A 24,128-nucleotide genomic window follows, 5' to 3' on the forward strand; every position below is an offset into this window, starting at 1 on the left:
TTTGTGTTCAGTATTGCTCTCACACTGGTATTCTTCATAGCCAGATATGTACTGAGTTTGGGAAACATCTTCATGAATGTTGCTTTCTTTACACTGAAGTTCTTCTTTTACTGCTAACCAACACCCTCCTGAAACGCATAAGCAAGAAAATTGCTATTTAATAAGATACCAATTTGAAGAATAATGTCCTAGTCAATAGCTAGATATTGTCACCTTTAAATTAATTAAAGTAGATTATTCTGGTTTATATAGCACTAACTTATTCTGGACATGAAGCAATACTAAATTGGTCTTCTACAAGACAGGTAAACTTGTAACATGAGAGGATAATGAAAAGGAAAATACAGGTGGTGCTTAAGACTGTAGGTAACTTATTTTTCTCAGCAATTTCCCACACTAAGACTTTTTTTTCCTCACATCCTTAGATATGGTGAAGACTGTCTGTATTCTAGTAGAATGTCTTATAACAGGGTACATGATAATAAAAAAACCCTGGAATTTTAAAATTTGTTCTTTCCTCTATATAAAGTTGGAGCAGCCTGGTCAAATGAGGTACTACTGCTGTGTTTATCCTGACATGTATAAAATGCATTTTTATTAACCTGCTTTCTCACCACTTCTGAGTAAATGGAAAAACTTAGTTTGGTTGGAGGTGTGGTAAGAAACAAGGCAAGAGCACTTATTCTAGGTTTGCAAATTAGCTCCTTTATTTACTTCAAGTCATTTTTATCTTTAATTTTTTTATCCACAGATGGTAATAGTGGTTGGAGATGTCCAGCTTGTCAGAATGCTTCTACGCAAGTTCCTAAAACTTATACTTGTTTCTGTGGTGAGTTTCCTGTTTGCTTTTGCAAAGAAAAACAGTTTTGTCATTTTGATTCTTTTTTTTTTTTTTTTTTAAATTGAATTCTGATATTGCTGCTTGCTTGCCTGCATCCCTGAAATTTAGCCTTATTTAAAACTTCATTGACACTGGAAGGTGGCTGCGCAGAGAATCACACATATGTTGCTTAAAACATTTTGAAAATGAAATATTAAATCATAAGTGATAAATATTTTCATATCACTATGTAAAAACAGTGATTTTTATAGAATAATGGTAGAATTGAGCTGCTATCCTACAGGCTTTCCTTCTGTAGGAGGACTGAAATAACCTGCATTTGTTATGTCTTTCTTTGTGGCAAGATACACCAAAATTAAAATATACAGTTCAAGCATACAACTAAGCCTTTAAATTGATTTAGTAATTTTGTCATTTGTCATTTATGTTGATTGGCATCACACACAGGTTAAATAGGAAATAATGTTGAGACTTTTCAGACTTTTATGTAGATACATGTTTAATAAGAGAGCTAAATGAAGTGAGTACAACATTCACTAAGCCATAAGTATATGACAAAAAGGGAGAAATTAATTGTTACTTAATTGCATACATGCAAATAAATTTTGTTTGGGTTTTACGCTTTTGAAATTTGTGTTGATTTCATGTAGCTTTCCCTTCCTTAAGTCAGAGTCACTGGAGAGTTTCACCTTGCTTTCTACAAAACAGAATATTCTGGAATTGAGACAGGAACTGGGAGTCAGTGAGCTGCCCTAAAGAAACTAGACTTGTGCTGTGTTAGGTAACAGTTTTATCTAAAGTTCTCTTTATCTAAATGTGTTAGTGAGTCAGTTAGGAACAGTGCAATGCAGGTAAGACAGAGTTTTTGTATGACAGTGTGTGAAATCTTACGAGTATAGGGATAATAGTTCAGTTAGTTAGAATGAATGTTTTGATTCCAAATGAAAATTACACTTTTAAGATAGGTTGTCCATCTGTTAAATAGGAAAGAAATTCTACCTAATCTTCATAGTTTTGGGACCTCTACAGTAGGAACCTCAAGTTGTCCACAGGGTTAATATTAGCAGAGCACCGTGTTGGAACATAGGAATTTAATCTTCTATAGATAATTTTACGTTAATGATATGGCATTTGGACATCACCAGTTGCTTATGCAAAGCTATCTTCTATTTGATGCAAAATACTAGCTATGTGTTAAGTATGGTTGAATCTTCTAATTTTCAGGATTTTCCTGGGTATTCAATTAGTTTAATTGAAACTCAGGTGAATAAATGCCATCTTTGGTGTTTATTTGTATTTTCCTAAGTTGCTACTTGTAGAATATACAGAGGTGTACTAAAGGCGTTGAAATTGCATAACTATGTCACCAAAAATACATTTTCTTGGCGTTTTTAAATGTTGCGACTCAAATGTGTAACATTGGCTCAGTTGCTTCATTGTTAATTTAATTCCTCTCTTGCAGAGAGCCAAATTAGGTTCGTATCTGTTAACCATGGCAATTAACTTTAACCTTGATGATCATCTCGTGCACTTAGAGCTATGAGATTTGCTAACAGTATGTCAGATTAATTAAAATACAGTTTCAGTGCTTATCTGAAATACAGAATACTCAAAGCTAACATACTGGATTTATCACTTCTTGTTGAAGACTTCCTACTGGATTCATCAAAATGTCAGCTTTTACTCTTTGGATTTATGTAAAGTCTGCTTCTTTTTAGAGAAGTGACTTTTATAATTTGCCCAGTCATTTCATTCTGCCCCTATTCCCCATCACCTTACCGGCGAGATCTTATTTGCATTGTGGCAGCAAGGGAGTTTTACCCTTTAATTTTCTTACTTACTGTGCAGCCTGACCAGCTAAAGAGGGCTTTTAATTTTCTTGTATTTTATCAGTTTTAAATAAATGTAAAACATCAGCTACCTAAATGACTGCTGAGAGTGCAGAAGGAAAGAATCTTCTGGAGCTTGATACTGTAGTGGCACTTATTTTTAAAGAAGTTAAGTATGTATCAGCACTGAAAGCAGAGAAAAACATAAAACATCTTGTGTCATTTTGCTTTTCAAAGACTACTGCCAGTATTGAAAGTACAGCTTTTTCTTTTTGGTGTGATATTTTTCCCAAATGCAGTATTTTACTCAAAGCAATAAATGTGTTTTTGTCTTTGGCATGGTTTAGGTAAGGTGCACAATCCTGAATGGAATAGAAATGAAATACCACATAGCTGTGGGGAACTTTGTGGAAAGAAGAGACAGTGTTTGGACTGTCCACATCTTTGTAACATGTAAGTAAATGTTTATCATAGAGAAAATTTCTGAAGGCTGTATTTGGATATTTTTTGACTATAGGATATACTTAGAGGTGTATTTGGTTTATAGCTCAACTGAAGCCTGGAAGAAGTGGAGGCTATTTGTGTTTATATGTCTAAAGTGAGTTCATATGAGAGAATGAACAGGAGGTCAATAACAATACTTGTAGCCACATCTCTGTTGTATTTTGGGAACTGAACCAGCTGCCTGACTTGGTTTCAACCACTTTCATTGGAGTAGAGAAATAATAGTGAGTAGAAGTAATTTTAAACATGTATCCAGTGGTCCACCAGATGTTTTAAGTGTTGCATTTTCTGTAGTAGTGTTTATCTATCTTAACCTAAGAGCAGTGGTACTTCTTTAAACTGAAGGACCGGTTACTTCTGTCCTTTGTTTCTTTTTCTTTTCTTTGGCTTACAAACTGTTGAGGATAAGAGGGCAGTATATGTATTCATCTGTTTGTTGAGGCCACCAGATGGTTGAACCAGAATGCCTCATGGGGATCTTAATCAGTATATGTAACTCAGATTGGTTTTGCTAACAGTGTTAGTATAATTCAATGAAGAGAGGCAAGGAGGAGCAATTCTATTTTCAATTTTGGATATTTTCCTTTAGATCTTCTTTTAGCAGTGTGGTAGTATTATATCGATAAGGTTAGCAGTATTAGGTGAGCTTTTTCAATGTATAAATATGCTTGCTAGTCAGAAAAATAAATTACATGTTCCTAGTGTATCTAGCTTCATTTTCCATGTATGGAAGTTGGTCCATAATGCCTGTTCATATTTCTGTTTTGAGAAATTTTCAATATTCAGAAGCAGTTGTTTCTGCTCTTGCTACATGATCGAAAACTTCAGTCATTCCAACAAATAGATTGCCATCTTACACTTTTTCCAAGGTTTACTAAAACTCAGAACTTAACCAGAACTTTACTGTGAGCTTTTGATTTAATGTGTTCTGTTTCAAACCTATTTCAACATCTTGTTGAATGAAATAATATTTCTTTACTCTTTAATAATTCTTTCCCGCAAGTCAAAATATATTAGATTTCTTTTCAGACTGTCATTTCAGTGCTATAACTGTTTTCTTAAGTCATCTTCATACTAGACCCTCTTCACTGTGGTTTGCAGGGTAAAACTGAAACACAGATCAGCTTTCAGACTACGCTTGATGTAGCTGATACCCTGACTCAGCAGAACACCGAGTCTCTTGTAGGCTAGCTGCTGGCCTCCATCTCAGGGGAGGGGTATGTCCATGAAGGACTTTTTTACCTACTCAGAAATCATTAAACTTCTTAACTACTTTGAGAACTCCCCAAATGCAGTTTGCTACCTGACAGACTTTCCTATAACGCTTGATGAAACAGCTGTTCTTTTCCCCTTCTTTCCTGTCCCAGTCTACAGCAGACGCTCAGTCTTTGGCATTCTCTTCTGGGAGGTCTTCTGAACAGTGGTGGCAATATTGTGCCTGTTGCAAGCTATGAATTTGTAGTCCCTGATGGTCTGATCTGCATCAAGAGCTGTGAATGGGACCTTTTAAAGTCCCATTTTGCTACCAGTTTAAGTTGTAGCAAGTTTAAATTGTTATCATTCAGCTTATTCCGCGTGAATCAAACCATGCTGAGGTGATCCAGTCCTGGAGGTAAAGAAACAGCACTTTCAGCATCAGTGTTACCCAGTTTTGGACATTCTTCAATATATGTTGGACACTTCTGAATTGCAGTATTGTCTGAGTTTTTAGAAACCACACACTGTATAGCTACACTGCAGCTATTGATGTAACGCTGCCAGGATCAAACCAACTAATCCCCTTTCCTCCTCGTATGTGACATCAGAGGAACATTGCTCTCCTTGCTTTGCATTAGGATGCTTGTATTTGATCCCTCTGCCATGTAGATGAAATGTGCAGAGTACAGGAGGTGTTGTAAGTAAGTTGTTGTAGTAATTGTTGGTGGTCTAAATTTAAGCCTACATCCTGCTGACTGCCTTCTGTATGCATTGTGTTATGCTATATGCTAGGCATGTGCGAACGATTGTCCCCTGTGGAATGAGCACCTCTGAGACTGATGTGACTGGTGATGTAATCTTTTGGTGGTGCCAGTTGTGCTAGTCCAAGGGCTGCTTAGGTGGTTACATTAAGACTAATATAATATGAAGTAACAAGTTGAAATGGATCAGTGGATTAAGTTACCTGAGAATCTGTTTTCCCCTTGAAACTGAGTAAGCATCAGACTCTTGTGGCTGAGGAGAAAGAATTGGATTAAAAATCATGGGAAAAGATTTGGATCCTTTAATACTTTGTAGAGTGATTAGTTTTATCAAGAAAATATTGGAAATATGGGGATTTCCTCCCTGCTGCTTTCCCTGAGTAGGAAATGAGACCTTCAATTAAATCAGAAGGTGGGAAATTCAGTATGCATCAAATGCATTCTGCTAGGCAGGGCATCTCCTTGCAAGAAATTGATGCAAATAATTAATAAGATTCAAAAGAGAACAGATCCTGATATGGGTAATAAGAATGTCTAGAGCTCTTAGCATCACATAGACGCTTTTGGAAAGGATATTAAAGCTCACACCCTCGTTGAGAGAGATTAGGATGACAGCCAGGGTCAAGCAAGAAGTGTATTATAAGTGAGGAGGTCTAATTAGTCATAGTTTTCCACTTTGCAGTGTTAGATCATCATTTTTGAGGCCTTTGTCTCTAAGCACTGTGTAAAATGATGCAATGAGACATAAGCAACCTACGTATTTTCAGTTTGAATCAGAGCTATGTTTTCTTAGATTTTGTGACCCTGGTGGTTATGCCTTTCAAATTATTTGACATCTCTTTTACACTTGTAAGGAATATCTGAAATTGGTGTTCAAATTTTAAAAATGAGCTTACAGAGGCACAGCAATTCTTCAGCCTACTGTTGCCTGTAACCAGCTTACACCTTTATATAACCAGAACAAATGATTTTCTACTGAAGCACTATTTTGGTTATTCATTTATATTGTGGGGTTTTGGTGTTTTGTTTTTTTTTTCCCCCCAACCTTACATATGGATTTTTTTTTTTAATTGGCCAATTCCCAATTGTATTTCCTTAATCTGACTTTTTTTTAAATGTAGATGTCATTGTGTTAATCTCCTTGCTGTGGTGTAGAGTTTAGTTGGGTGCTTGTGTTAAGTGTGGCACTAGCTAGCCTATCTTGATAATAAATAAATAATAATAATAATAATAATTTTAATAATAAATCTTTACTGTTTGTCAGATGTATTGAAATGGGTTAGTAACCATTTATATAAACAGCTTGGCAGAGCTGAGGAATGGGCAAGCAGCTGTTTGAAAGGGGAAGGCTTTGCAAGCCTTTTGCTAGTGTAAGCTGTGGCCTGCATAGCACTTCACAAAGTGAATTCACATTTTTAGTTTAAATACACTGAAATTCATTTCACTCTGTTAGGTTCTGCATTAAAGAAACATCTAGCTTAACCTTCAAGAAAATGTTCCTGATAATGAACTTCATGACAAACTTGCTATAAGACTGCAGTCTACTATTACACGTATTTATGACTTAAAAATATCTGTGATGAGTATAAATTGCTATTGTATCATCAGAAATTGTGCCATGGCTGGGTTCATGGAAGCAATGTTAACATTGCTTGGATATGACAGTGTTGAGGAAAATAATATACCAGGTAGAAAACTTAATGTGACAAGATTTCTGAAGAAGTTGTGTCTTCTCCCTTTTCCAAGTTATGACCTAGATCATAGTATTTTGAGTTTATATCTGCTTTAAACTGATTCTTAAGTTTATAAGCTGGCATCCAGCCTTTAGAATCCTACATGGGTCTGTAAGAATTGAAGTCAAGATAGTGAAATGTATAATGCTGTCCTTTTACAAGAGGTTTTCTGTTGCAGAATGCGTAAGTTAATTCTCATTGTCTGAAGTTCCACAATACAGTTTTAATTGATTTAATGGTTTTGCTTTCTTCCTGTTTCCCTCTGTATTGTGGTTTTCCCTGCTCCATCGAGTTTTGACCTTTTCTCCCTTTCCTGGTGCCTGCTCTGGTGCTTATTTAACTCTTCATTATGCCATAAAACTGACTTATCAAAGAGGGAGAGTTGTGCTTTCTTTGGTTTGTTTTTTGGTTTTGTTTTTGGTGGTGGTTTTTTGTGTCGAGTTGATTTATCATGTGATGGCTTGGCTTTACTGTTAGATCTGGCATAAGTTGGGTGATAGATTTAGGCCTTGTTGTCAGCTGGGAGGAGAAGTAGAGGAATAAGGGAGCCAGACCATTGTTGACAAACTGCTGACATATCATATGCAATATAATTGAGTCCATAGTAACTGACGTATTAGTACTTGTGTAGCCACTGTACTTGAAGAATTTAGTAATTAGCATATAATTGGGTAGTCTGTGTTTATGGGGTTTTTTTGTTTTGGTGTTTTTTTTTTTTCTTTTGGCTAAGACATCTGCACTGGTCAGTTCTGGCCGATAGTAATTGCTCCACATGAGAGTTGCTTGTATTTGCAAAGTGAAGGGAACTGCGAGCTGGCTAAGGAAGAGTGCAGACAAGTTAAGCATAATTTCACAAACCTGGGCTTATCTGTGCCCAGCAGAGGTTTTACACAGAGGTAAGGACCATCTAGTGTTTCTTGAAGTAGGAGGTGAGATCTGATAATCAGGTAAAGAACTGGCATTGATGACACTCACAGGAAATTGCACTTGATGGTACGAAAGAAAACTGAGGCAGACTTGCTGCATCTCCTGTGCGTTACCTTACGGGAAGAAGAGCAACAGCTCTTTCTGGTGGTGTTAGACATGCTGAGTTTAAAGATAATGCCACCAACTCAAAAGAAGAAATTCATAGAGAAGTTTTTGTCTCTAATCCATTTAAGATCACTGAAGAAAGAAATGTATTAATGGTTTGGACATGTGATGTTTGTTTTGAGTGTTATCAGTGAACACAGTTGAGTTGATGTGTGTCTGCTGGTGAAATGCAAAATATGAAATGTGTTAGTAGCACTGTTACTGTTGATTTGACTGCAAAGTTGTCCTTCAACATCAATGATGTTTGAAGCTGATGCAACTGTAATAATCTAATTTTTTTTTTCTAGTGTTAATAATGCTTTCATACCCTGCAGGAGTGTAGGTGACCTGTATAATGTTCTGATAATGGACTGTGAATTGAGTCATGGTGGATTATTTCGCTAGGAGTATAGTAAAGCTAAAGTTAACTTTACAATTTTGTTTGCTTTTTTGACTTATTTTTAAGCCTGTGCCATCCAGGACCTTGCCCTTCGTGCCCAGCCTTCGTGACAAAAACATGTGAATGTGGACAAACAACGTGAGAATACTTCTATTATACAAACAAGAGTTTATATAAGAATAGTTTATTAAAAGTTTATATAATAAATTTTTTCTTTCTCATAGTTTATTAAAAGTTTACAGAATAAAGTTTACTCTGAGCTGTAACTTTTATTTGTGCGCTAAAATAATTTGGAGAATTTTATATTTTAAAAAAGGCAATTACTTTTAACCTTTTCAGAAGAAATAAAAGTAATTAGAAAAGAGTTATCTGTATTAAAATCAATTTATGGTACATGTAGTTGAATTGTCCAAGCAATCTGTGAGTTGATTTGGGTTTGAAATCCTATTCTAGTGTTTATTTTGTAGAAGACACAGAGAAAGAAGCAGAAAAAGGTTCACACCTCTTTTATCTGAACCGAATGTAATGTTGAGCTACTCCATTCTGGAAATAATAATTTCAAAAATAACATAGGAAGCTGTACCATTAGCAAGAGAGAAGTCTGTAATATATTCCAGACTTGAAGACTGTCTTTTCATTGCATCTTTGATGCATATAGCATCATTGCCAACAGCAAGACTATATTGCCCATACTACCCGTGACCTCTCATATTCGGTTGTTCTGAGTCTTTAGAGTCCCTGTTCTAGCTACCTGGAACTGATTCTGTGTATAAAATGTTTACTGGTGCTTGTTTCCAGAACTAAAACAAACAAAAAATAATTTCAGTGTTAGCATTCTTGCTCTAGAGAAAAGGTTTTCAGATGTTACAATTATTTCTGAAAGTTTGAATGTAGTATTAAGTGATCTTAATTTTTCAAAAGAAGGTACAGCTCTTTCTGTGGCAGTATTTGTAGTTGAAAGCACTTTGTCTTCAGAAGAAAAATGGATTGCTTGTAGATTATTGAACTTTATTTTACATAGTAAGATCACCTTTTTTTTATTCTAGCTATTCCTTGCATTTAAAGGTTTAATAGATGCAACCGTCTTTGATTTATTATTTTTTCCCAAGTGCTAGCTACTTTCACCAAGTTGCTGATTTTTGTAATACTGCATGTTATACTTAACATTTGCTTCTAAATAGCATTTTTTCATATGTGCTGTGTTAGCATCTAAGATGTATGGTATGACGCCTCTGATTTTAAGATCTTTTAAAGTTACTGTTTCAAATGTACATTACAAGGCCATTGTATGAAGCCAACCAGACTGGAAAAAGAGAATTTACTGTTTTGTCCCTTTTTTTTTTAAAAAGAATTTAATTAGAAAAAACCCCAACTCTTTTTGTAGACTGCTGACTCACTATTAAGGCCTACATCCCTATCTTCATTGTGCTCAGTGGACTTGGGATCGTTTAAGTCTTCAAAACGATCAGTCTGTAATAGAAATATCTGCTCTTCTGGCACTATGGGTTCATACATTAGGTTCAAGTTATAGTGCCACCTTTTTTTTTTTCCATTTTGTGGAGAGAAAATTCTGTAGGCTCAGTACTGTGATACATGTCCTACTTTAGGGGAGTGGGAGAGGGGAAGCAGAGGGGAAATAGGGGGCTTATTTCCTAGAAACTTTCATTAATAAGTTATGCTTCTTTTCAAAGGCTTTGCCATTTTACTGAAAAAGTATTTTGCATTTTAATAAATGCTCTATAGCTATTAATGTAACTGACAGATTATGGTGTCATTTCTCTACAGTCATTCAGTTCGCTGTGGCCAATCAACAAAAATTCATTGTTCTAATGTATGTGGAAATACTTTAAACTGTGGTAAGCACAGCTGTACTCAAGTGTGCCATGCAGGAAAATGTTCACCTTGCCAATTAACAGTCCAGCAAGGTAAGTACTGGAGTGCCTTACATATATCCACTCTGTACTATGAAAACAAGAGGGTGAAAAAAACCAGTACAAGAGGCAAGTGCTTTATTTTGACTTAACAAAACCAAAATCTATTGCTAGAATATTTGAAAAATGGAAAAAGTTGTCAGCATCACTATATATTTAAATAAGAATATAAACATCACTAAAAAGAACCCTGCCAAGATGATTAGGCTGTTGGAGCATGTGCCCTGTTAGGACAGGCTGGCAGTACTGGACTTTAGTAACTTGAGAAGGCTGGGTAGTGGCCTTTGAATAGCTGATAGGAGGTAAGCAAGAAGACAGAGACAGGCTGTGCATGAGGGGAAGATGAGATACAATGAGCCAAAGTTGAAATATTGTTAACTAGTTATAAGGAAAAGCTCTTTTCTTGGAAACTTGGAGGTTTTCAGGACCCAACTGAATAAAACTCTGAGTAACATGGTTTGATCTCATTGTTGACTCTGCTTTAAGTAAGGGCTTGGACTAGCTAATCCTGAGGGTCCTTCTGACCTGAATTGTCATGTGATGCTACTTGATCTTTTACTACAATTCTAAGACTTGATTAAACAGTACATGGAAGAAGAATAGAAAGAGGTATAGGAAAGCACATTTCAACAAGTGTCACCGTTTAAGGCTGGGCCGGCGCTTAAAGCAGGTGGCAGATGCTCTCTATTAACCCCATCCTTTCCCAGAGAGGGAAGGAGAGGAGAAAAGGGAGAGAGACTTATGGGTTGGAAAGTTAAAACAAGCTTTAATAAAACAATAACATTGAAAAAAGAGTATAAATAATATTAAAACAAATACTACTGCTAATATAAATATGCAAAACCAATATTGCTCTTCCTGATGATGATCGCGGGACCGCGTGCCGCGCTGCGGCAGCTTGCAGTGCTCACAGGACAGGGCGGGCACCCAGACCTCACAGAACTTGACCCCGCAGCAGGCGGGAAACCGGATTGAGGGGTGCACGGTCAGGGTCAGAGGGAGGGAAGCAAACAGTGTCCCATCAGGATGCCGGCCATGAGAGAAAGAGAGGGCTGACCCCCATGATCCTCGAGCGTTATACCAAGTATTCCTGTGGGTGGGATGCAATACTGCGTTGGTCAGGCCTGGGTCACCGGTCCCCTCTGCAGCTTCCCGGGGGTGCGACCCCTCCTCCCCCTTCCCCCCATGAGGAGCCCAGCGGAGCCCAAGAGAGCCGGCAGGGAACAAGCACCCACCCGTGGGCCTTTCTGCATAACCATCCCGCTCCTGCCCCAGCAACAGCTACAGCCATTAACCGCCATCAGCTCTGAAAGCTGGTACTGCCTGAAACCTGTAGTCAGCTTTCAGAAAGTGCAGTTACTAAAAAACTTAACTGAAGGAAAAAACTCTACTGAAAACAGAATTAGTCCTGTTTCAGCCAAACCAGGACAACAAGCTACTTGCAGTTTCTGTTACAGTTTTCTAAACTTGCTCTGGAATGGACATTAAATTGTCCAAGTATGTGAGCCAGTATACAAGTACATTTTTGTTGAACAGTTTATATAGAAAATTGTAAGTTAATTTTCTCAACTTTTAAGGTAATAATTAACTTGTTATGTATAGTGCTTTAGTAAATAAGCTTTTTGTGCAGGTAGTACTTCCCCTTTAGTTTTTATCTCCTTATTAAAATAAAATGGGAATTGCAGTTTCTGTAGGACTGAGAAACCTCTATTGCTGAGATCTAAAGAAGAGCAACTTCAGTATCCTAAAAATTGACTGTAACAGTTTTTCACATTTTACCTTTTTATATTTGCTGTAGTGCTGGAGGTGTTTTGTCGCATATTCTCTTATGTTGTTTTCTGTGGAATATTGCTTTCTTTCAGTGTGTTACTGTGGAAGCAACTTTAAAGAAGTATTATGTGGGACAAAGGAAGAATTCTCTGATGGATTTGGGAATTTCTCATGTCAGAATATATGTGGCAAGTAAGGTCACTGTAATCTAGACTTTTGAAAAGAAAAAGGTCATTTTATTCACAGTCAGTGATTATGATACTCTTAGATAATTCCTCTTTTTAATTTTTGTTTTGATTTGGTTTTTTTCTTGGTTTTGTTTTTTTCCAGAAAATTAAATTGTGGGAGGCACAACTGTACACAAGTGTGCCATCCTCAGCCTTGCCAGCTCTGTCCACGACTTCCACAAGTAGTCTATCGCTGTCCCTGTGGTCAGACTCCTCTCAGCAAGTTACTGGAACTAGGATGTGTTGAACGTAAAATATGCACAGACCCTATCCCGTCGTGTGGAAAAACATGTGGCAAACCTCTTTCTTGTGGTAGCTATGGTAATTAGAACTTTCTGCATCAGAGTATTTAAATTATTTCATTGTGTTGGTTTTTTTTTAAAAAAAAGTGGTCCATAACTGTTTCATTTCCAGAAAGAAATATTTGATTAGTGATTTGAGATTTTAACCGATCTGAGTGTAAAAGCCACTGCAGAGCCTGCAGTTTGGGTGTTTGTTTATAATGATACCTTAAAATCAGGAACGATATTTGTCTAGAAAGCACTAACAGTAGCTAGTCTTTTAAATTTTGTTTACATGCACCTTTCCTGTATTGATAGAGGAATAGAGCTGTATGAATTTCCAGAGAGTGGTATGTGCTGATGTGTTTTAGAAGCCCACCTAGATCTTTGACTTTCATGTGGAAGTTGGTAGAGATAAATGACTTTGTTCAGATGCCTCCAGTAAATACTCATTTCCTGCTGCTGTAAGAGGGTCATGAAGTAAAAAGTAGTGTTGGAAAGTTGGAGAAAATTATGTGCAGAAGCAATTTAGCACAGCAGTGAGAGCAGTAGATAAGTCGGGTGTATCTGTGGGATTGTGTGAAGCTCCAGTTTTACAAACTACTTATTTAATTGTATTTTGTTAGACTTCAAGAGAGGAGAGAGACCAATGCTGTCAAGATGAGGGGTTCTTATTAGTGACTGATCCCTTCTGTCAGTCCAAGGACAACAAGTAGAAAGGGAAAGCGTAATTTAGCTTTTGGTGGAATTTAAGTTAACCTAGTAAGTGAAATGTGAAGGTGCACATAATAAGTCATTCTTTTGGGCTGAAAAGGAAGAAAAAGTTATTTAAAATTCCTGGAACTTGGGTAAGATAGCATCACACAATTATTTTTTTTTCATACGTTAATGTAAAAAATATTTAAAATGTATGCATTTTCAGTGTTAATTGTAGATCTGAAACTCTAGTCTATAGATTCAGGATTTAAAAGTTGAAAATAATGGCAAAATTTTGTATGCCTTTAACTCAAAATAGTTAATTTACTTGGAAACCCAGCTACATGTAAGCTTAGTATCTGTGACCAATGATACTCATAATAAATATGAAGTTCCAGGTCATGGATTTTATGTTTTTATTAATTTTTAATCTTTATATTTTCATTTTGCTAGAGTTCGTTCATACATGCGAAAGCCTTTGCCATGAAGGAGACTGTAAACCGTGTTCTCACACATCAAATATTTATTGTAGGTGTGGCTTCAAAAAAAAGGTGAGTGTATAAAGCTTGACCGTAGAAACAGGTAATCTTTGTTGTTTCTAAAGCTGTGGAGAAAAAGGAGCTGAAGTAGTGGAGCGATGGAAAGCTAAGAAAAGTAAGAGGTGCTGTGCTGCTTAGCTGCAAGAACTCCATTGTATACTAACTGATAGAGGCTAACTAGATTATACTGTGAAGTGCTCACGTACGCTGCTCACTGTGAAGGTAATTTTTTGAAGTATTTTTGCAGAGTTTACATAGAATTCTGTTTGTTTAAACTGGCTGCAAAGTCCTGTATGACCCTGCAGTGCTTATATAGCACAAAGAATGATAGTTTTACAAAGAGTAATGTAAACTGAGAGAAGAAAGATAGTCTAACATAAACTAACTAAAACTTTATTTGTTGTAGATTTTTTTGAGAGAATATGAAGTTTTTACTGGTCCCCATTCTTCATACATAGTGACCCAGCAGATTCTCAGCAATTATTCTATAATAATTAGCATATTTTTAAACTATACTACTTTCTGTAATCATAGCTTTGAAATCTGACTACTATCGCACGAGCCTTGGTGACTTTTCTGACCTGTTGTATATCATCTGTAAGTAGAGATGGCTTCTGAATAGATAAGTCTATAAGTACGTAGAAACGACTGAGACTTTGCTTGAGATTGGAACGGATTTCTCCTGCAAGTTTGCTGAGGGTAGTTACGGGGTAGAAGGCTTCAGATTTTCTTTCACTTTGAGGCCTGAAACAAAGTAGTGAGGTTTGGGTTTTAGTTTATGCAGCTTCTCAGACAGCAGAAAGCTGTTTCTTGAAAAAGTATGAGTGAACTACAGTGATAATTTTAATCAGTCATTGAAAAATGTGATGCTCGGAAATGACGACTCGGAATGTGAAGTTGTGATGACTGAAGGTTCAAATGTAGTCCATCAACAATGTTCTTTTAATCCGTCACCTTTTATTTTCGTGTTGAGGGCTTCACTCTAGGTAAAACTTCATTGATTATGAGATTTGGCTTCACTCTTTTTTTATTATTATTTATTTATTTTTTTAATCAAGTCAGACTCACGTTTTTGGGACAGTTGGTCAAAGCACAAATTTGTGTGCTCTGTCAGTATTCTCAGGGAGAGCTCTTCTGGTTTCCTCCATGCAAGTTTCTGGTTTCTTAGGACAGACCTATTGCTGTCACTTCACAGCATTATCTGCTGAATTAAGTGGGGAATACAAAACTACAATTTTCTTAATTGATATTGAATCTCTAAGGTATTAATTGGTATTGAATCTAAAAGTATTGTGTTAAAAGATTTGAGGATTTTGTTCCACCTTTTGTTTCACTTTTGTATACTGAAGTGTTATACACATGAAAATTGAGAGTGCTGCTTCTCTCTGTATTGTGTGACTAGGTGTTTTCTGGAAAAGTAAGTTTCATTTATTTCATCTATTTTAACCTAATGGCTCCCTGTTTGTTTCCTAGGAAGTCCCATGTGCTCTCCTCAGAAATAAAGGTACAATGTTATGTTACATATACAATGTGAAATTGTTTTAAAAATTATACACAGGTCATATTAATTTTTTATTTGATTGACAAAGTTGGCAAACATCTGATCAGTACTGCTTCTTTTATCCATACTTTTGTGCCAAGTTGGTAATTTCTTGAGATGCTGCTACTTTTGGGAAGAGGTTTGAAATAAAACCTCTTTCGTTTCTGTCCATCTTTTACGCAAGGAAAGACTTCTTCAGCATTTGATCTCAAAGATTGCAGATACGCTGTCTATTTCAATTTGAACAGTTTCTTATGCCACCTGCCATATTTAATATGTTGCCCTCGTGGCATCCTGCATATCTTTGGGTTAACTTGCACAGCTCAGATGCAAAGTAGTGCTTTTGCTGTGCTCTTGGACAAGTTCCTGGGGAGATGCAAGCTTTGATTGTATGCTGCTGGTCGTTGCATCTGGGCTTGGCAGAGAGTTCCCATTTGATACTTCTTGCTATTCTGGATGTAGCATCTCAAAATTCACTTCAGTAAAATGTTTACTTAATGAACCCCTGTCATACTGAGGTACTTAGAAGATACATAAGGAAGTAATATGCCTATTTCCTAATTTGAGCTTTTGTCCATTAAGACTTTGCTCTTCATAATCCAGAAATGATTGATTTTGTTACCTGTGGATGGTGGTAAGGATGTTCTTTGTTGGCACTAGTTTCATGAGCGTATCAGCATTAATTGTATTTGGCTGACTTTTACTGCTGTACCAATTTGAGCAGTCTTAAATTGGATGTTTGTGGTACTCCAGTGTATCAGGATATCCTACAGAGTTTATGGTGTAAAGACTCATGTGAAATAAACTAGTTTCATGTATTCTGCTCTCCAAAATCCTTTTGAACAAGCATTTGTTTAGAGGAAGCCAAGTGTTCACATGGGGAATTAATGTGGGAGAACAAGTAATTTAAAAGTCTGCTTGGTGACTTACTCTGTATTACTGTCTTCTAGACCATGCTCTGCAACAGCCTTAGCATAATATTGTGATTGCAGTTTTTGTTCTGAGCATGCGATGTAAAAGTTAAGACTGTTCTGGTTTTTTTGTTTGTTTTTAATAGCTGCTATTACATTCATGTGTGACAAGCGATGCAACAAGAAAAGATCATGTGGACGACACAAGTGTAATGAAGTTTGCTGTGTGGTGAGTTTACCTGTGGTTTTATAAAATTGTTCATTGTGATGTATTTGGTTTTGGTTGTGATGTTAAAAGACTTCTGCTTTTGTATCTTTCCTTTTTTGTTCATCTTCAATCTGTATTTGCAGTATTGATCATACTTAGATGCATACACACAAACTTTCTGTTTTGCAGCATTTATTTTATGGGTATCATTATAAATGTAAAACCGCATTCCAGCCTAGATGCAATTAAATCAGTGTAAAGGTGCTTTTTGTCAATGCAGTGATTCCAGGAAGAATGGGGAGGGGAAGGATATTACTTAATACAAGAAGCATAAGCTATGATATAGCTATGTCTGCAACAGAGGTCTTAACAGAATCTGCTTTAAAAATTGTGTGTCCATACAGTGATGGAAAAACTGTATAGATCAGGTCTAAGCTGTTATTTGCACTATGCAGTTTTATCAATTAGTAGATTGTGACCTCACAGAGAAAAATAAACTAATGAGGTCTATAGTTTAATTCTGCTTTTCTTTTTTTGCTCCCCCTAGGACACAGAACACAAGTGTTCTTTGGTTTGTGGTCGTAAACTCAACTGTGGGCTTCATAGATGTGAAGAACCCTGTCATCGGGGCAGTTGTCAAACATGCTGGCAAACAAGTGAGTTACGTGCAAGAGGACATGATTTCTTATGTGTTATAGAAATTTATTTACTTAACTGGTCAGAGTTGGACAGAGAATGTGGTCCAAATTGACCAGAACCTGAAGAATAAGTAGTTGATTTTGATTGTATGTTTTTTCATGAAAGAGAAAGTAATTTCATTTTAGGTGAGTTTGCTAAGTGTTGGATTTTAATAGTTAAAATTTAATTACAATGAAATCTATTCCATTATGTATGTTGATCTAGCAGTCACTTTAAAAATTTGAGGAATCGTGCAGGGGAAAAAAATCAGTTTAGAAAGATAATTTCTAAGTTAAGGGAACTCTTATTTAACAATGTAATAACTGTTAAATATGTTGCAGAATTTGTTTGACTGCTTAGAGTTTAGACTTTCCCAACTTGGTACACTAGTGATTTTTCTCTGGATGGGACCATCTGAAGAAATAGGAGATGTCAGTTGTGTGTGTCTTAGGCTTTCAGGTCGTGTTCTGGATGGTGAAAATTAGTCGTTTATTGCTAGAAATAGATTGACAGCCAGCAGGTATTAATTTTCTTAGAATTGCTCGACTATTTAAAGATTAAAGTTGGTGCAATAGCTTTAGGTAGATATGTACTTTATTAAAAGCTGTGCCAGTTGAATATAATAGTTTTTTACAACTGTGTTTTACCACTTCATGTAAGGAACAATATGTTGATTATTTTGCACATTATAACAGGTAGATAATACTAAATTTTCTGACTTTGGCCTGAAGCAGACAGAAGAATTCTCCTATGTTTCCTTCTGTTAGCAGAACCTTTAGTTGATCTGGAACATCTTCTTATGTGATAGCAGTTTAATTTTTTTTTTTTCCCTCAGTCTCTTATTTTAATATAGGTTTCCCCTTTCTTTATATAGATGTAGCTTATCACAGAAATTATCTGTTTATTAAATGCAGTTTTTGAAGGTTGACCAAAAAAAGCCCATAATGGATTCTTCAGCTTGTATCCGTCCTTCCACTCAGTGTTCACTTAAGTTTGAAAGTTTTCTTTAAATCCATCATGGTTGAGTCTTACAGCTTCAAATTCTAGGTTTATTTTTGCATCTGTTGTGATCCACAATAAAACTGTGAGAGGAGAGTGTTTCTAGAATGGAATGTAAATACTCACCTGTAGTTCTCCTTTGGCTTTCATAAAATACTGTCTTTTGTCTAGTCATTCTTCAGTCACTGCTGGAGAAAAGTGAGTCTACTTTCCCAGAAACTAGATATTGCTTTGGAACTGTTCAATGGAATGTGGGAAAGAGGACAGTGAAATGTTGAAAGTGTGAACCAGACCTCGTGAAATTGGTGAAAAGGAGAGAGAGGGGTGCTGTGCATTGTATGGATACTGTTCACAGCTGGAAGTGTCTTAGCTGCTGTACTACGTGTTTCTCTCCTATATCATATGAACATGGACATAGCCAAACAACTCCATTTTTAGAGACCAACTTTTCATGGAAACATCCTGGAAAAGAGACAGTACTAGAGCCTGTAAAGCTCACTGTGGTTGAAATAGCATTGTAAGTCTGTCTTAATAGCCTGTGAATATGATGTGCATGCTGACTGTACCTCTGTTTAAAAAAATAAACGTTTCTATGTCCAAACATTTCTCTTGACAAAGCAAAATAGTAATCTGAACACCTCAGAGGTCCTGCTAGTAACTTCTGGTCTAATTGAATCAGAATGCTCAGATTTTTCTGAGCAGTTGTTTTTCTTCACTGGATTTCATGGGTTTGATCTTCAAGATCATTAAACTTCCCCACATTGCTGCAATATTTTTGAGGATTGTATTTCACTCTCAGACCTAAGATTCAGATGACTGGAGAGACCTGAGGATTGCCTCCCCTGTGAATTGCTCCACTGTTGGGTGTGATGCAACTGAGAGGTCATGCTTCACTGCTGAAATTTTGCAGCAAAACCCTTTTCAGAACACAGGAAAAGCAGCTACCTACTCAAGGAACCAGATACTTACGATCATTTGACTTAAACCTTCATGTCCCTGAAGTATCCCATTCTGAATCTGTCCAGATGTAAGTCAGCTAAGCAGTATCTTCAAAGATTTCTTACCTGCTTTCCCTGGATGCTGCTAGTTAAGATTTCAGAGGCGTACATTGGGTCATTCTGACGCTGCAGCTGATGGGGAGTGCTTCTCAGCACTAAGAAGTCCATGCTTGGCTCTAATCCGTCTGTTTACCCACCACTTTGCAGTTGAGCTGTATCAACCATGGTATCATGTGCCATGGTATGGTCAACTGCAAGCCACTTACCAGTCATTAGATTGGATTTCTTGCCCCTGCCTCCATCTCCACTACTGGTTTTGCTGGGAATGATGAGGGCTGGCGTCAAGTTGCAATGCTAGAGTGCATCTACACCTCTGTGGTTCTGTGTGCTTGCCAGGTACTTTACCTTTCTGGTGTTATTTTCTCAGTGTGGACAGCTGAGGTCCCTTTCTATGCCAGGTTCTCTTTAGACACACCCACTCTGCTTCAAGACAGCAGTACATCTCTGAGGGGAAAATAAATTATGTCAGCATTAGACTGCTGGTTTGGGGTCTTTTGGGGGTTTTTTTTTGGTGTTTTTTGTTTTGGGGTTGTTTTTTTTTTTTTTAAGTTGTTGTGTCTTTAAGATAATGTATTTCTACTCTTTGGATCAGACCTCTCTGTACTCCATCCCCATTATCCCAGTTAGCACTAGTTAAGGAACTTTCATTATAGTTAAGATTCTTCACCTATCACTTCTCATCAGTAGCAAGCAGCCAGTGTAGCTGTCTGTCACTCAGGTCTTCCAGGGATCTTGATCTCTAGTGTTTCATCTTCTTGGACCAAGGAAGATTTGTGGCTTTGAAGCCTAGAAGGTATAAGTTGTTTCAGGACCAGCAGTGAGGGGCAACAAAAGCCCTACTCTTTCTCATGCTTGCTTTCCACATAAAATCCGTGGGCATTCTGAAACTTCTCAGCTTTTTCTACTTCTTCTTTCTACTTCTTCCTGCTAACCCCTAACGTTCTCATTTGCTGGACTTTTCTGCACTTGAGTCTCCTTAGACAAAAGTTGTGATCCTTTCTACTAACTATGGCACTCTAAAATACATGGGCAAATGACTAGGACCTGGCCTGAGATTTAACTGAACAGAGCATAAAAAACAACCAGACATGCAAAATTTCTGAACATAACAAAAAACCACAGTGAAAAGCTGACAAAAGTTTCAAATAGTGCCATGAGGAATGGATGGATTTCACAGATGTTAAGGGTGAGAGATGACTGAGCTTCCCAGACAATTGGAGGAGGGAGGTATTTGCAGCCTTTTTGGGAGTGCACTATTGCAAGACCAACAGAACTTAGGTCGTTGTGTGATGCTGGAATGACATAGCTAATGATACCAGAAATGGCAGATTTAGGTACAGAGCTAGCTGAACTGGGACCGATGTGGAGAAATTTATTTTGGTAGATTATATGGGAGGAATCAAGGTGGATGCATGGAAAAATGGAGAGAAGGGGAGATAAAAGGCACCATTTGCACAAATGAAGCTGCTGCTCAGTGCACTTCTCTGACAGAGCCCTGTGCACCTGATGACACCTGTCTATCCTGATGTAGTTAAGAATAAGATTTAATATTTTACAGTGTAATCTCATTCTGTGTTCTGTGTGTGAGAAGTCTAAGTGCCAGCAACTGGAGGCTTGGCTGTAGATCATGGGAGTGCGTAGTCTCTATGCTAGCAGCTGGAAAGACCAGGCAGATTTAATATACTGTATTCCAGCAGCTGGGGAACTGGATCACAAGTTATAGGGGCCTCTTGCTCTGGGTGCCAGCACCGGGAGAGACCAGGGGACATGTGTGATTCCCTTGTTAATCTCAGTCCTATGTGTTCCTGTGTATGGCTGGGTAATTTGCTAATGAACTTGCTTCAAAGCTGGGCTGACTGGCTAGGAGGAGATCTGCCTCTGGAAACAGCCAAGGTTTCAGCCAGTGACTGGGTAAATGGTCTGTCCAGGTATGGATATTAAAGCCTAATAATATTTGAGATCCATGAATGTGGTGTGCGTGTAAATGCAGAGTGTATGCGTGTTTGCATGTCTTCACTAGTGAACTTTAGTCCTGATGAGCTGGAGAGGAGGAAGAGGACTTGGTTATTGGTATTCCTATTTATGTGAATCTTCTTGTTGTTCAGTTGGCTCTGTGTTAGTCTGTGTATCCGGTCATGTTATTGTCATGGATGTATTGTGTGTCTTGTCTCTCTGGAATATGTCTTCAGACTTGCTACTGGCTGGACCTGCATATTGATGCAGCAGCCATCATATCCATGGCAGTGGGACAGTAGGAACCTTTGGGGATTTAGAGTTCAACAGATTTTGCTTTGGTAGACTAGGAAGAAGGAATCCTGTGATTCCCAGTCAGAGAACTTGCTGGATTTAACAGGTCCCTTAATAGACTCGTCTTCTCTTCAGGTTGGAATTGTTTTGTGTGTTTATTGCCCCGTTATTCTCTTACCTCCTCTGCCATTCTTTCTTGTTCTCCCTGATCCACTATCTCTTTATTTGTTTATAGATGAATCATAGTGTCTTTTTGTTCTCAGATCTCCTTCTATATGACTTCTGATGTTAATATTTTCTCTAGTGTCCTACTCTTCTAAGGATTTATCTGTTTGAACTATAGTTTGCATTCCAATCAGTCTTCCTCACAGTTTCTTTGTATTCTGAAAAACAGCAGTGAACTGTATTAATTTTTGTGGAGTGTTAAGCTTTAATTGGGATGGTGTATGTAAGTATTTTCTATTCCTTTGTTTATTTTATCACTGAGATTTGGAATCTTGTGATAAGCGTTTAAAATCTATTTCCCAAATATGGAAGATTTAAAAAAAAAAAAGGGGGGGAAGAAAATATATATACTGCCTGAGTTGGAGAACTTCCAAAACTTACAAAGTTGGCTTTGAAGTATTATTTGGACAGGTTCATAAGCTGCTTATGAGCATCCATGTAATACGAAGTGACATAAAGTAGAAGGGAATTCAAGAGATAATCTCCCTGTTTTTAAGTCAAGGATAGAACAGCAACAGCTTTCAGCTTTTTCAACTTAACATGAGCATTTCTCTTGCTCCAGTTCAAAATGTTGCTGTCAAAGAACCACTCTCCAAAAGCAAGTATAATTCCTAATGAAGCGATCATACTCCAGTTTTCTTGTAGGAGCCACAAAAGCTAATAAATTCACTACAGTGATGCTTAATCCCAAAAAATGAAGCTGGAGTAAAACATTTGCCTGTTATTTAAAGATTTCTCATGGTGGAGACGTGCAAATGCACGGAGCCATTGGGATATATTTGACTTGTTTTTTCAGGTTTTGATGAGTTAACTTGTTACTGTGGTGAATCTGTGATTTACCCCCCTGTCCCCTGTGGCACTCAGCCACCAGAGTGTAAAAAAACATGCACCAGGCCACATGACTGTGATCATCCGGGTGAGTCAGACCATTCAGTTTTGCTTGGGTTATTTGGTTTGTTGTGGGGTTTTTTTTTGATCAAAATGGATGAAAGTGTACATAGGTCTGTTTGAAAATGTATTTGCTTTTTTATTAGATGCTTTTTCAGTACTTGCAAATATTTCCAAAAATCTACACTTAAAAGCCAACCAACTGAAAACTTGCCATGAATACTAGTAGTGGTACTTCTGACTGGTAAAAGCATTGGATTTTTTTTCTGATCATTATTAATAATCACAACACATTAAATGCTATATTCCAAAGATTAAGTGCTCTATTGAAATAGTAGGATAATCTCCATTTCTGCGTTCCTTGGAGTTACATTGGCTGATAGCAAAGGTCAAGCAGATATGCTTTCTGACAAATTCTATCTGATAGTACAACCCTGCTTAGAAGTTACAGATTTCTCTGCTATTTAATTTAGAAAATATGGAAGAATATTCACCTAAAAACCTGCCATCATAATATTTAAAGAGTACTTTAAAGAACAGATGATCCTTGCATGAAGCACTGTATTTCCCATAAATTGTGTAGTTCTGAAATGCAGACTCATATTTAATAGTCTTTGTTGTCTCTTTTAATGCATTTGACTGAAGTATGCTGATAAAACTGTGCTGACTTTTATATTTCTGTGACTGCAGTGTACCATTCATGTCACAGTGAGGAGAAATGTCCACCCTGTACCTATCTCACTCAGAAATGGTGTATGGGCAAGCATGAGGTAAGTCTAGACACTTAATGTTTTTGAATACTAAATAATGTTCTAGGACTGTAGGCTTAGATTTTTGTGGCCTCTTTGTAATGGAATATGTTGCTGGAGTTTAAGTTTAGTGTGATTAAATTAGAAAAGTGTATCTTTTATGCCATATGCATTCAGACCAACTGCTATATTGGACTATGGATATAAAGAAAAACTCAGTCTTTGTCTTAAGATATTTTAGTATTGCAATTCTTGCATGGACAATGCCAAATGAAGGCATGCACAGTAAACTACTTTAAGATTTGCATTTATAATTTTTCATCTTTAGTTGTCATCTTTTTCCTCCCCTCTTCCAGCTGCGAAGTAATATTCCTTGTCATCTCACTGACATTTCCTGCGGACTTCGTTGCAATCAAATGTTAAAATGTGGAATGCACAAATGTAAAAGAATCTGTCATAAAGGAGAATGTCTTATAGATGAAGAGTGTAAACAGCCATGTATTATTCCAAGGCTATATTGTAATCATCCCTGTATGGCTCCATGTCATCCCTCTTCACCCTGTCCGACAACATGCTGCAGTGCAAAGGTTAGATACCTAAAGAAAATTCACTGCAAATTCACGGGTGAATTGTTTGGTTTAATTATCAACCAATAACAGTTGTGACAAAAAATGATATGTTTGTATATTGATAGCATGACTTTTTTCCGTAAACTTATAATATTGAATTTTTTAATTCATTAATTAATTAATCACTTTTAATTAGCCATTATTGCACTAAAATGGGGCTTTTAAAAGGAATAAATTTACCTCTCTCACACCCCTCCATGGCCATAAAAAGACAAA

The 24,128-nt window shown here is 37.0% G+C and overlaps 1 protein-coding gene across 1 annotated transcript in view; it reads left to right on the forward strand.

The window, feature by feature from the left end:
- Nucleotides 1-751: 751 nt before the first annotated feature.
- NFX1 (nuclear transcription factor, X-box binding 1) overlaps nucleotides 752-24,128 on the forward strand; it is a gene marked incomplete at both ends in the record, with an annotated part of 36,039 nt that continues 12,662 nt past the window's right edge. The window contains 13 exons of the mRNA XM_009695875.1: nucleotides 752-829; nucleotides 3,018-3,123; nucleotides 8,403-8,474; nucleotides 10,122-10,261; nucleotides 12,130-12,229; nucleotides 12,368-12,585; nucleotides 13,695-13,792; nucleotides 15,254-15,284; nucleotides 16,378-16,460; nucleotides 16,987-17,095; nucleotides 22,443-22,562; nucleotides 23,225-23,304; nucleotides 23,640-23,870. Coding sequence (XP_009694177.1) covers nucleotides 752-829; nucleotides 3,018-3,123; nucleotides 8,403-8,474; nucleotides 10,122-10,261; nucleotides 12,130-12,229; nucleotides 12,368-12,585; nucleotides 13,695-13,792; nucleotides 15,254-15,284; nucleotides 16,378-16,460; nucleotides 16,987-17,095; nucleotides 22,443-22,562; nucleotides 23,225-23,304; nucleotides 23,640-23,870 — 1,466 coding nt within the window. The remainder of the gene's footprint in view (nucleotides 830-3,017; nucleotides 3,124-8,402; nucleotides 8,475-10,121; nucleotides 10,262-12,129; nucleotides 12,230-12,367; nucleotides 12,586-13,694; nucleotides 13,793-15,253; nucleotides 15,285-16,377; nucleotides 16,461-16,986; nucleotides 17,096-22,442; nucleotides 22,563-23,224; nucleotides 23,305-23,639; nucleotides 23,871-24,128) is intronic.

Source organism: Cariama cristata, unplaced genomic scaffold, assembly GCF_000690535.1.
Source record: "Cariama cristata isolate BGI_N322 unplaced genomic scaffold, ASM69053v1 scaffold1742, whole genome shotgun sequence".
In the NCBI taxonomy this organism is placed as follows: domain Eukaryota; kingdom Metazoa; phylum Chordata; class Aves; order Cariamiformes; family Cariamidae; genus Cariama; species Cariama cristata.